The 13367-nt window shown below is 47.9% G+C and overlaps 1 protein-coding gene across 1 annotated transcript in view; it reads right to left on the minus strand.

Annotated features, from left to right (window-relative positions):
* The window catches only part of Atp10a (ATPase phospholipid transporting 10A (putative)), an 81807-nt gene that overhangs the window by 11625 nt on the left and 56815 nt on the right, over nucleotides 1–13367 (minus strand). Inside the window, exons 11-14 of the mRNA XM_048369057.1 lie at nucleotides 12758–12861; nucleotides 12531–12657; nucleotides 8825–9009; nucleotides 2781–3108 (exon numbers count right to left, since the gene is read on the minus strand). Coding sequence (XP_048225014.1) covers nucleotides 2781–3108; nucleotides 8825–9009; nucleotides 12531–12657; nucleotides 12758–12861 — 744 coding nt within the window. The remainder of the gene's footprint in view (nucleotides 1–2780; nucleotides 3109–8824; nucleotides 9010–12530; nucleotides 12658–12757; nucleotides 12862–13367) is intronic.

The raw sequence follows: 13367 nt of genomic DNA on the forward strand, positions 1-13367 counted from the left end.
TGGGAATGAATCATGGGAAAGATCAGAGAAAAACAGCAATTCCGGCACTTTCTCCGGGGAGGATGGAGGTTAAGAAATGGGAATCAACGAAGAGTTGCCATCTGGCTAATCAAGAAATGCTCCCCCAAAGCAGTCCCACACTGAGTCACCTTTTAATTCCATGTTCCCTCTACAATATTGGCTCCTGTACAAACAAAGCCCTTATCCTGGTTTCTGGCGTCATGAAGGATGTTCTCATCATCTTCGTTCTTGTTTACAAGAACTCAGCTCTTCTAGCCAGGCCACTCCAATTCGTACTCACCCAGGCCCTTCACACTAGGCCAACTGGAAGAGCTTGCCTTCTGCCCAGCAACTCCAGAGAATTTGTTTGTTTCACATTGATTACCAACGAGTGTATTAAAGCCTACACGTATCTTTGGGCCTCTCTGAGGATGTAATGAATGAGAACAGACACATGTTTTAAGATCGTAGGGACAGGTCAAGAGTTCTTACCACCTTCAGAAAGAGGCAAAGAAGAGAAATAAAATCACTGTCACTATCCTTCAGGGGCAGTGAGCATTCTGGGAACTCGTAGCAGAATAGCTTGGATCAGCCTTGTTGTCTCTATCCCTGAGTTTCTCTTGCGCAAGGCTTGAGCTCTACCACTTGAGCCGCAGTGCCACTTCCAGCTTTTTCTGAATGGCTTATTGGAGCTAAGAGTCTTCAGACCTCCCCGCCCAAGCCTGGCTTCCAATCGCGAGCCTCAGATCTCAGCTTCCTGAGTAGCGAGGATGACAGGCAGGAGCCACTGGCACCCAGCTGACCTGGGCTTTTTTTTGCTGGTTACAAGAGTCTCTCACACATTTTCCTGCCTGGGGCTGGCTTCAAACCTCAGTCCTCAGATCTCAGCTTTCTTGTGTGGGCTGGGATTATAGGGATGAGTCCCCAGCACTTGGCTTTTACTTCTGCTTCGTAAAACAAATGCCAGGCACTGGTTGACTAATGGACGGAGCCAGCTGCTGAGCAGGCTGTGAGAACATCATTTCCCGCTCACCTGAACCCCCAGGCTTTGAAGCAGAGCTCAGGTTCTCTCAGAGGGCACTGAAGTACCAAGGACAGTGGGTAGGCAGTAACCTGCTGTTCTTATAACGCATTGGCTTCATGCAACCCTGAAGACTGCTCCAGGTACATGATAACAAAGATGGCGCCAGGCAGGACCAGGATGAACTGTGCACCCCCTTGAGTGGATCCTAGTGGTCTAAGGGAGCAAAGGCAGTGTCTGTCTGACAACTGCGCTTTGATCAAGGGTCTCTCTCTTTAACCCCCAACCTTCAGGGCATTAAACCAGCCTTCTCCTACCTGATGAGGTACCCGAGAGATCAGGATGTGAACGCCGCCTCTACAAGGAGTGATTTCCAGTGGGCATGTAGATCATGGGTTATCATGGTAGACTCTGCCTTTCTGGCTCTCACCACTAGGTGGCATAGCAGAGTCCCCGAGCCTGTGCTCGAGTCTCCACTTGACCCAGTAGGTCTGGGAATGTGGTAGCATGTACTAGGCCCTGGGTTCGATTCCTCAGCACCACACAAACAATAAATAAATTGATTAATTAATTTAAAAAAAAAGAAATTTCCTCCCCGAGGGGAAGGGGTGTGTGTGTCACTGATCACCACTGGAGAGGAACCTAGAAGGTTCACCAGCTAATAGTGCTTGAAGGGGGAAAAATACCACTCGATACATGTCCTTACATTTACTTAACGAGGCAGAATTGTACAGCTAATTCAGACGTCACTGCTTTTCTAAGATGCCCATCTGGGCATCATTAGCAAAGTTCAGCTCACAAGAGACCAAGGGGGCCATGTGTCAGGAGCTCACGCCTGTAATCCTAACTATTCCGGAGGCTGACACCTGGAGGCCATTTGAGGCCAGAGGCCAGCTCAGGCAGGAAAGTCTGTGAGTCTCCATCTCCAATGAACCAGCCAAAACAACCACAAAAAGGCTGGGCTAGAGGTGTGCCCGTGGGCAGGCAGGCTGAATGAGAACATGAGGCCATGCCTTGGGTGGGGGGGGGGGGGGAGAGACAGAGACAGAGAGAGATAGGAAGAGAAAGAGTCAGACTAGGGACTTTTGATGGTTACAGTTTCTGGGTCTAGGCCTACAACATACAGCCTCAGAGCCCTTACAGAGAGCCTTCCAAGTCAGCCAGGACTAACACTGGGCCTAAGTAAGAGGCCCTTCACTATGGCCAGGAACTACCTGGGTCAGACAATACCTTATCTGTCTTGTCTTCTGAAATCACCACTGGGTTACTGACTTCTGAGTATCACTTGCACCTGCTACTCTATTTTGTGGCTATCCATCCAATTAAGCTTGTGTGTGTTTGGGCACATGCTGTAGATAACACAGGGGCTTGAACTCAGGCTCTCACGCTCGCTTTTTTTTGTTTTTCCTCTCTCAAAGGCTGGTGGCTCTATCGCTGAAACCACACCTGCAGATCCAGAGTTTTGCTGCTTCACTGGAGATAAGATTCTCACAGACTTTTCTGTCTGGGGCTGGCTTTGAACCTCAATCCTCAGATCTCAGCCTCCTGTGTAGCTAGGATGACAGGCGTGAGCCACCAGCACCCAGTTTCCGATGAAGCTTTACGTATCTAGAATTTGTCACCCGTGTTGGCACACCCGTAACTGTTTTACAAATGGAACCAACAGTGAAGAATCTGGGCCCCCATTTTATAGTGCTACATGGAAAGATATGAGACAGCCATGGATTGGGGCGCTGCCTGCTCACCCCCAAACACTTGCCTATGGCCAGCGTCATGGCCTTGAGCTTGCTTCTGACCAGCTTCACCACCATGCTCTTCTGCAGGGGGGTTGAGCGGCAGCACAGGACGGAGCGGCACTGCTTGGCAAGGAAGAGAAACTTGTCCTCCAGGTTTTTCTCCAAAGCGTAAGCTAGACTTCTCCCGTCGATCACAAGGCTCGGGCTGGGGCCAGAGGCGGTGGACGTGGAGGCTGGGTAGAGAGGGGAGAACCCCACGCTCACATTGCTTTCCGTGTTCTCGGGGGCACTGTGGGGAGCCCTGGATTGCACATACTGCAGGCACTGATCCAGCAGGGCTGCACACGCTTCCTGCAAAGGACAGGAGAAGACGGTGGGGGTTCACGCAGGGTCACACCTCGGACTCCCATCCCCTGGAGCCGGAAGCTCTGGTGACCTGGGGTGGGGAGGGAGGGATGCCCTCCAGAAACGGAGGTTCAGCTGAAGGGAAAGAAAGTATTAGGTGTCTGCAAGACTGACCGCGTTGTAATGTAAAATGTCTCCCACCTGGGGAGACCTAACTGCTTAATAGTTCTGAGTCCCTAACCTGTCTACCTACTTTCCTTCCTCTCACTTTCTCTTTCTTCCCCTCCCTTCTCGCTTTCCTTCTCTTTCACGCCTCTCTTTCTCCTCACCTCTCTTCTCTCCCTCCCCCTCCCTTCTCTCTCCTGGTACTGGGATTCAAAGTCAGGCCCCTTCAAGCCTCCTCACCTAGCTGGCACTTTACAACTTGAGCTATGCCTCCAGCCCAGCTTTTTGGCTGGTTATTTTGGAGACCGAGTCTCACAGACTTTTCTGTCCAGGCTGGCTTCAAGCCACAATCCTCTGTATCTCAGCCTCCCAAGTAGCTAGGAATGATAGGTAGGTGTGAGCTACGAACATGCCACTCAAACTCCGTATTTCCTAAGTATGAGCTCTGTATAGTGACTTCCTCAGATGAGTTTAGCATGGGAAAGGGAAGAAAAGCAAAAGTGTACGGGCAAGCCTGAGTAGCAAACACCAAGTCAACGGCAATATTACAGCTGGGCACTGGTGGCTCACGCCTGCAATCCTAGCTACTCAAGAGGTAGAGATCTGAGGAACCCAGTTCAAAGCCAAACTAGGCAGAAAAAGTCCAGGAAGATTCTTATCTCCAACAAACTCCTCAGAAAAAGCCAGAAGTGGCGCTGTGGGTCATGTGGTAAGAGTGTTATTAGCCTTGAGCAAAAAGATGCTAGGGACAGTGCCCAGGCCCAGAGCTCAAGCCTCAGGACTGGCAAAACCAAACAATTCCTTAGTAATATCACAATGATATATGATATGAGAAAAACATTTATATCTTTGGTCTTCCTTTCCAGAACCCATAACCTAACAGTCATAGGGGAAACATCACATGAATTCCAGTCTATAAACTACCAGCTCTCTTTCAAACTGCCAAGGTCATCCAAGACAAGACTGGGGCGCTGTCACAGCCGCGGAGATGCAAGGGATAAAGGTAACGTGAGATCCTAAAACACAGGAGGGACATTCAGTACCAACTAAAGCAATCTGCAGACAGTGCGGACCTCAGTGGTGAGAACACTCCATTCTCACTGGCTCGCGTGTGACTACCACAAATGCACCGTACTCTCAAGAGATAGGAAGCAGGAAGGACATTGGGTGTGGATGGACAGGAGAATGCTCCACTTTTTCTTCTAAAATTTATGCTTCAGGAGCTGCATGGAGACGTTACAATTCCTGAAGTGATGTTATGAGTACAAGGTATCTTGATATCAATGTCACCCCTTCCATCATTCCATTTTTCTGTAAGTCTAAATAAAACCCCTCGATAGGTGACGTTTGTTTTCTTTGCATGTAGTGCACGGACCCAGCCATAGAAAAGAGAAAACAGGAGAAATCAGTGTACCTGAGAACCCATGCCCCAAACACACTAAGATCCAACAGCTTAAAATGGAAGACAAGGCTGGGAGGGGGAAAAGGCCAACAGCCACCAGACCAACAATTCATTAGTCATAGGGCAGTGGTGATGCAGATGAATAAGACCCTTATTTCCAATTAAACATCCAAAAACCGGAAGTGGCACTGTGGCTCAAGTGGTAGAGCACTACTAGCCTTGAGCATAAAGAGCTCAGGGGACAGCAGCACTGAGGTCCTGAGTTCAAGCCTTACCAACCAAAAAAAAAAAAAGATATGAAAGTTCTTTTGTTTTGGAAGAATTGCCATGTCAATATTCTATACCCAATGAGAATGTCCTTCCAGAAGGAAAGGGAAATTAAGACAATTTCTGATAAAAGACAATAATAGCATTTGTCAGTAGACCTGCCCCCTAAAGGAATTGCCAAACGAATTCTTCAGAAAAGGAGGAAATCAGGACACAAAGAAACATGAGACACTGTGTGTTTGTTAAGCCATAATATACGAGAATCCACCCCTGGCTGTCATGACATTTAGAGAAGATTTGTCAGAGAGCAATAGCATAATGCCACACTGTACCTTACCTTCTATTTTTCAAAATACATAAGCCTGTTTAAAAAAAAATTATTCAGCCATGTTTGAAATAGATTCCCATGTAAACACAAATAAATACATTTAAAAACATTCCTAACATGAAACTTACCATCTTAAGTCACTTTTAAGTAACTTTGATATTGTTAAGGATATTCACCTTGGGCAAACAATATCTACAAATTATTCATCTTGTAAACGTCAGATGATAATATCCTAAGTCACTCTCTCTTCAGTAATGCACGTTTTTTCCGGGCACAAAGGACACTGATCAACAGAGACCATCCCCTTTGCTCATTCAAAAAATAAATAAGGGGCTGGGAATGTGGCTTAGAGGTAGAGTGCTTGCCTAAGTATGCATAAAGCCCCAGGTTCGGTTCCTCAGCACCACATGCACAGAAAAAGCCAGAAGTGGCGCTGTGGCTCCAGTGGTAAAACACTAGCCTTGAGCAAAAGAAGCTCAGGGAAAGCACCAAGGCCCTGAGTTCAAGCCCCAGGACTGGCAAAAAAAAAAAAAAAAAAGGGAGGGGGCTGGGGATGTGGCTTAGCAGTAGAGTGCTTATCTAACATGCATGAGCCCTGGGTTCCATTCCTCAGTGCCACATAAACAGAAAAGGCCAGAAATGGCTCAAGTGGTAGAGCCTTGAGCAAAAGAAGCCAGGGGACAGTGCTCAGGTCCTCAGTCCAAGCCCCGGACTGGCAAAAAAAAAAAAAAAAAAAGCTAGGTGCCAGTGGCTCAAATCTATAATCCTACTCAGGAGGCTGAGATCTGAGGATCATGGTTCGAAGACAGCTCAGGTAGCAAAGTCCATGAGACTCTTATCTCTAATTAACAACCAAAAAGCTAGAAGTAGAGCTTGACTCAACTGGTAGAGAGGATCAACCATGAGTGAAAAAGCTCGAACAGTGCCCAGGCCTTGAGTTCAAGCCCCAGCACTGGCAAAAACGTAATTAATATATATAATTACTTATATATATATATATATATATGATGGAGGCATGGCTCACATGATAGAAAGCTAGCTGTAAGTCAGAAAGCCAAGAAAGTAAGATGCACTGGATCCAAGCACCCAGTACTGGTACAAAGCATTAAGAAATAGAAATTAAGGGCTGGGGATATAGCCTAGTAGCAAGAGTGCTTGCCTCATATACATGAGGCCCTGGGTTCAATTCCCCAGCACCACATATACAGAAAATGGCCAGGAGTGGCGCTGTGGCTCAAGTGGGAGAGTGCTAGCCTTGAGCAAAAAGAAGCCAGGGACAGTGCTCAGGCCCTGAATCCAAGCCCCAGGCCTGGCCAAAAAAAAAAAAAAGAAATAGGAATTAAAAAAGACCAATTTTAACAACTTTCAACAAACTGAAATCCTAAAATGGATGTTCTCACACTGTAATAGAATTAAACTAGAAATCAGTAACAGAAAGACAACAGGAAAACCTTCAGACACTTGGGAATGATACACAATACTTGTAAATAAACCCAGGGCCAAACAGGAATTTTCACGGAAAAAGTTCCAAAAACAATCTTGAACTGTATGTAGATGAAAGCACAAAATTGTGATCGTGAGAAGCGGATAAGGAGTGTTTAAAAGGACAATTATAGTATAAGTTGCTTACGTTACAAAACAAAAATATTCTCGGATCAAAAACACATGACTGTATTTTGAGAAACTCGGGGAATAGAATACAAACAGAGGCAACAGCAGATAAGGTATCAATAAATTTTAAAACAAAAAAATAAAGGGAAAACATTATCAGTGAAATCAAAATCTTGCCAGACATTGGTGGCTCAAACCTGTAATCCTAGCTACTAAGGAAGTTGAGATCTGAGCGGCCAACATTTCAAAGCCAGCCTGGCTCGAAAAACCTGCAAGACTCTTATCTCCAATTAATGAAACTGTGGCTTAAGGAGTAGGAGCAGAAAAGGCTAAAAGACAGCTAGCTCCCAGCTCCCGATCCTGAATCTAAACCCCAGGACTGGCACAAAAATTAAAAAAAAAAAGAAACCAAAACATTGTTCTTTGAAAGATTAAGTACACTGTTAAGAAACGCTTTTGAGGCCAGCCCAGGCCAAAATTAGTAAGACTTTAAAAAACAAACCAGCAGCCAGAAGTGCTGGGTGTGTAATGCAGTACTTGCCTAGTCACCACGAGGCCTTGAATTTAATCCCAACGAACACAAAACAACTGACCCAAAAAGAAAAGACTCACATTACCAATATCACAAATAAATAAACTAAAAAATAAAAGAACGACCATGATTGCAGGTCCCACAAACGTTAGAAACTAGATAAGGTTGGGCCCGCACCAGTGGCTGACACCGGTAATCCCAGCTACTCAGAAGGCTGAGATCCAGACGATTGTAGTTTGAAGCCACCTGGGGCAGTAAAGTCCTTGAGACTCCATCTGCAAATTAACAAGCAAAAGCCGGCTCAAGTGGTTTAGTGCCAACTGTGAGCAAGAGAGAGAAAGAGAGAAATATTATGAGCAGGTGAGGTCCAAAAAAAATCAGGGTCTAGGTGTCGAACTGGGGAGTTTGGCCGTTTGGCCGTAGCAGGAGGGCGCTCTGCCCTAGTAAGAAATCTATGAATCAACCCTTCGCCATATATATAAACAAATAAATATACATATTTGTGTGTGTGCTGTGTGCCAGCCCTGGGACTTGAACTCAGGACCTGAGGGTCGTCTTCAGGTCAGTTATTATTATAATAATATATGAATACATATACCATGTTATATAATATTACATATCAATTTATACAATTATTTTATAATGACATATAAACTATGATAATATATGATATATTAATAATATTACAACTCAGGTTATTATTTATTATTTATTTTCTCAAGGTTAGCGCTCTACTAAAACCACAGCTCCACTTTGGGCTCTTGGGTGGTTTGGAGATAAAAAGAGTCTTATGGATTTTCCTGCCCAGACTGGCTTCAAACCTAGCTCCAAAGAGCTCAGCCTCCTGAGTAGCTAGGATGACAGGCGTGATGAACACCTGGCCCAAGGCCATATTCTGAGCTGCGTTCAGGCTTGGAATCATCAGTTTGGTCAGGGTCCACGCAGACGCTGGTAGGTGAAGCTACCTGCTCCTTCTCTTCTTGGGGATTTAAATGGACCCACGTGATGTGACCGCCAAGCACCTCAGTTCCTGTTGCGTTATCAGAAAGACAGCTGCCACAGGGCTACTTCCATACAAAAGGGATCACACAGCCCTGGCTCCACGTTAGACCCACAGTGACCTCCTGAGGAGAGCAAATCCTCGGTGCTGTGGACATGGACTAGTATGTCGAGGAAGAAAAGGCTGAACTTGGCAATCATCATGGCCAGCTGCGCGTGCTTTTGGTACTTAAAAAAAAAAAAAGATTCCCCATCTAACACAGCTCCCGTGCCGAGGGATTCAGGAAGCAAAGGCCCTGCTCACAGCAGCTGCGAGAGACAGAAGTCTCCTAAGACGGCTTCCCCACAGAAGCTCTGCCATGAGATCTCCACCAGGACTCCGGGGCACTGAGGCGGAGTCTCCCTGGAACCGACCTACCTGCGAATCAGCGTTGAGAGTGATCACCTCCTCGCCGTGGTCTAGGAGCTTGCAGGCATACGCGATGTTGATGGCCGTTTCCTGTTTGTCTCCGGTGAGAACCCAGATCTGCAGGCCGGCTTGCCGAAACTTGGCGATGGTTTCGGGGACTCCTTCTTGTAGGCGATCCTCAATCCCAGTCGCCCCTGATCACATGGAGCTGGAGTGAGCCCCTCCTCACCTACCCCAACCCCAGTGAATGCATCAAATACACCCCGATTCCCTGTTACCCGGCTTAGGGCTCTGCCAACAGGCAAAGGCATTTCCCATTTGGGAAATCATCCCAATTCAGCATTGCAGGGCTGCCGACATGACTCAGTTGTGTGTAGGAGAACGTGTGCGAGTCATGGAACAAAATCACGTGTACTTGACCTTCAAGACCCTCAAATTCTTTCTGCTTCAGGCAGCAAACACATCATTTTACAGACGATTTGAAAACCAAGCTTGTGGGTTGGAGGCAAAAAGGGCCATACTTAAAAATCTTACACCACCATGTTTGTTCTCAACGGCATTCACCACTTGTTATCAAAGCAGATGGTGTAGACAAGACGTTATTTATTTAGTGTCAGTACTGAGCCTTGAATTCGGGGCCTGGACTCTGTGCCTTAGCTTTTTAATTTTATTTTTGTGTCAGGACCTGGGTGCTGTCCTGGAGCTCAAGGCTAGAGCTCTACCACCACTTTGAGCCACAGCACCACTTGTGGTTTCAGGTGGTTAATCGGAAATAAGAGTCTCATGGCGCAGAGGGGGGCTGGCTTCATTCAAATCCTGATCCTCAGATCTCAGCCTCCTGAGTAGCTAGGATGACAGGCGTGAGCCATTGGTGCCCAGCTCCCTTAGATTTTTTTTTGCTCAATGTTGGTGCTGTATCACTTGAGCCACGCTTCCACTTCTAGCTTGTGTGTATGTGTGTGTGCACACTCACACATGTGGGCTTGCTGGTCCTAGAGCTGAATTCAGGGTTTGCCTGGTCCCCTGAGCTTTATTATTACCTCTTGAAATATGCCTTCGCTTCTGGCTTTTCGTGTGGGTACCTGGAAATAAAGAGTCTCAAAGACTTTCCTAGCTGGGCTGGCTTCCAGTTGAAATACTCCAAGCTCAGCTTCCAGAGAGGCTAGGCTTATAGGCATGTGTCACCTACTGCTAACACTTTAAAACTGTAACTTCCCAGGCTCGGTACAGCGGTGCGTGCCTGTCATGTTAGGTACTCAGGGGGCAGAGATTGGGGGAGAATTGAGATTGGAGGCCAACTTAACAAAAACTTAGCAGGACTCCTTCTCAACTAGTAAGGTGAGCATGCCTGTGATTCCAGCTACAGGAGGAATCAACAGGAAGATGACCTGTTTATGCCTAGCCAGCCTGGGCAGAAATGAGAGATCTTATACTGAAATTAACTAAAGGCAAAGAAAGGACTGAGGGCATGGCTTAAAAGTGGCAGAGTGTCTACATAGCAAGTATGAGACCCTGAGTTCAGACCCCAGCCAAAAAGAAAAACAGAAAAGCCGGGTGCTGGTGGCTCACACCTGTCATCCTAGCTACTCAGGAGGCTGTGATCTGAGGATCATGGTTCAAAGCCAGCTGAAGCAGGAAAGGCCATGAGATTCTTATCTCCAATGAACCACCAGAAAACCGGAAGTGGAGCGGTGGCTCAAAATGGCAGAGCACTTGTCTAGAGAGAAAGAACTCAGGGACAGCAACTAGGCCATGACTGACCCCCACCCCCCGAAGTAAATATAATACAACAGAAAAAACAAGAAAAAAAACCCAAAACAAACAAAAATAACAAACCTATAACTTCATTTATTTCAGGAGTAACTGGCCAATCAGCTCCTTCTGGGGTTCCCTCCATTAACCTGATCTATACAACCGGCAGGTTTGAGTCAAGCACAGAACTCTACAAAACTCAGAGTTCTGGAACGTTTGCCCAGCCTCAGCATGGAATATGGCAGAGTTCAAAGAGAAAAGCCTTTTTATTAGGTGATCTAAAGTGCACCTCTCAAAGGTAGCTGAGTTTTGATACAATTTATGTGACTCTGGCTAAATGCCATCAGACCCTTGGGAGAACCTGGCATTTGTGAGCATTAAAAGGTGGGAGGATGGAGAGTTCAGAGGCGGGTTGGGTGGGGGCCACCTCTGTGGCAGGGTGTCAGGTGGGTTGTCATGGGGAGGGAAAGGACACAGTAGGGTTGCAGGTGACAGGTAGAGGAACTAGCAAGAACATGGCGGCAGGTGGAGGTTGGGGGGGGGGGCGGGAGATGAGTAGAACACTCTCCTCTGAATTTAGAGTCTTGGCCAGAACATGCAAGAGAAGAAGAAAATTTCCAGAATGTAGCCTGCATGGGGAACTTTTCTACTGGTGGTTATCTGTCTGAGGTTCTCTGCGGCTACTCAACACAAGCGTCTAAGTGAAAAAGATCTTTAGAAATGGGGACTTGGCTTAGAAAGACGAAAACATATGAAGAGCTTACTTCATTTTCTCTCAAAGACTACAGCTGAGTTGAAACACGACAGCACCCCTAAATGACCCACACATGGATCCAGGGGGCCTGTTCTGATAAGAGCACCCCGGTTCCATCAATCAAAGTCAGCAGGGCGTCTTTTGAGGCATTCTATTTTAATTCACAGAGACTGCAGTGGAATAGGATACCAGGCCTTGGGTTCCCGGGGTTTTCTGAATAGTGTTCGCATGTGCATTTGTTATGTCTACCGCACCTTATGTAATTAAATATTAATTGCTACTCACTTAGATATGCATTTATTAAAATGGCAGATCACCTAACTCTTCTACCCAAGGAATTAAACACAAGGTACCCCCCCCCCCATTTCTATTTAAAAAAGAATTCTGGAGCTTTGTGCATGACCAACTTTGGGCAAAGAGTCTGACATTGTCACCAATTCCTCTGTAAGGACTCAGTCAGCCCATTCATGTAGAGACATGGCGAATTCCTTCGCCACTTCAATAAATATTATATTAAATATCTTCAATCTGAAATTCAATATTAAAATTAAGTGTGAAAGTATGAACGTCCTAATTCATTACCAGCAAGTGATCAATATTTATGAAATACAAATAGGAACACCCCCAGAAGGAAATAGCACATTTCAATAAAAATGAGCTCGTCTTCTTTTTATCCCAAGTGAATCTGAAATATTTATACAATGCAAAATTCAGCAGTTTCTGGAGCGTAAATGTTCCCCTGGTTTTGCCGGAGGGATGAAATACTGTCAGACATCAGTCACCCAAAGGCTGGCATGATTGATGCTGGGCACTGGCGGCTCAGGCTTGTCATCCTATCTACTCAGGAGGCTGAGGTCTGAGGATTGTGGTTCAAAGCCAGCCCAGGGAGAGAAGTCAGTGAGACTCTCATCTCCAATTAACCAGCAAAAAGCCCAAGGTGGAAGTGTGCCTTTTGAGTACTCACCGTTCTGAGTGGAAAAGGTCAACCCAAAGCATGAGGATCTGAGTTCAAGTCCCAGACATCTCTCTGGGAAAATTCGAGACTACCTCATCTGGGAGACAAGCTACCACCAGGGGGGCCAGACAGTTCCTTAACCCAACTCAGCCAAATCAAGAGCAAGTCCAGAGCTGGGCCAGCGGGCATGTTGGGGGGGGGGGTGGGGAGGAGGGAGGGGGGCATCTGCAGACTCAGCTGCAAGGCGCAATTACCCAGCAGATGCAGATTGGTCTCCAGACGGGTGGCGGACTGGAAGAGGAGTTCCTCGCGGTTGTCCACGGCCGACTCTGCTTCCAGGTGGCTTTGCAGCCAACAGGCATACTCTTCCTTGCTTAGAACCTGCGGTGCAGGACATGCAGGGGTGCCGGACATGTGGGGGTGCGGGGCACGCAGGGGTGCTCACGCACACGCGGGGGGGGGGGGGGTCGCCCGCACTCACCCTCTTGGCGATGCAGAGCGTGCGCAGGCCCTCCACCGCGTACTGGTTGAGGTAATGCTGCGTCTTGCAGCGGATCTTCTTCTGGTGTCTCCCTCGGGCATCGTCTGCGGGGAGGACAGACGGAGACAGTGGAGGAGCGGGAAGCCCCCCCACCCCCATGGACAGCCGGCTGCGGATCCACCCCGCTTCCCGGGGCCTTCTCTTCCTTTATGCAATGGTGCCCCCATTCCACGGCTGGTAGACCGGGCTCTGGGGGAGGGGGGGGAGACCCCCGCCTGTAATCCTAGGTGGGGGGGGGGGCTGAGATGTGAGGATCTAGCTCGGAAACCTCCCTGGGCGGGGAACCCGAGGCGCTAAGGCCGACGGGCGGGGCGGGCGGCCTGGACGGCAAGGCTGCTCCCCGCGACAGGGCCGGGAGGAGCTGCCTGGACGCGGGGTCTCAAGGTTCTCAACCCCAGCCGTCTGTTCCCAAGTAACCCCCAACCACACCTGAGCCCCTCAACCCGGGAAACGGGGGACCCGGGACAGCCAGGCCGACCGAGCTCGGAAACGAACAGCCCCGCACCCAGGGGCGCGGCGGGAGGGGAGGGCCCGGGAAGCCGGGGCGCGT

The sequence above is a fragment of the Perognathus longimembris genome, chromosome 20 (assembly GCF_023159225.1).
Source record: "Perognathus longimembris pacificus isolate PPM17 chromosome 20, ASM2315922v1, whole genome shotgun sequence".
Classification (NCBI taxonomy): domain Eukaryota; kingdom Metazoa; phylum Chordata; class Mammalia; order Rodentia; family Heteromyidae; genus Perognathus; species Perognathus longimembris.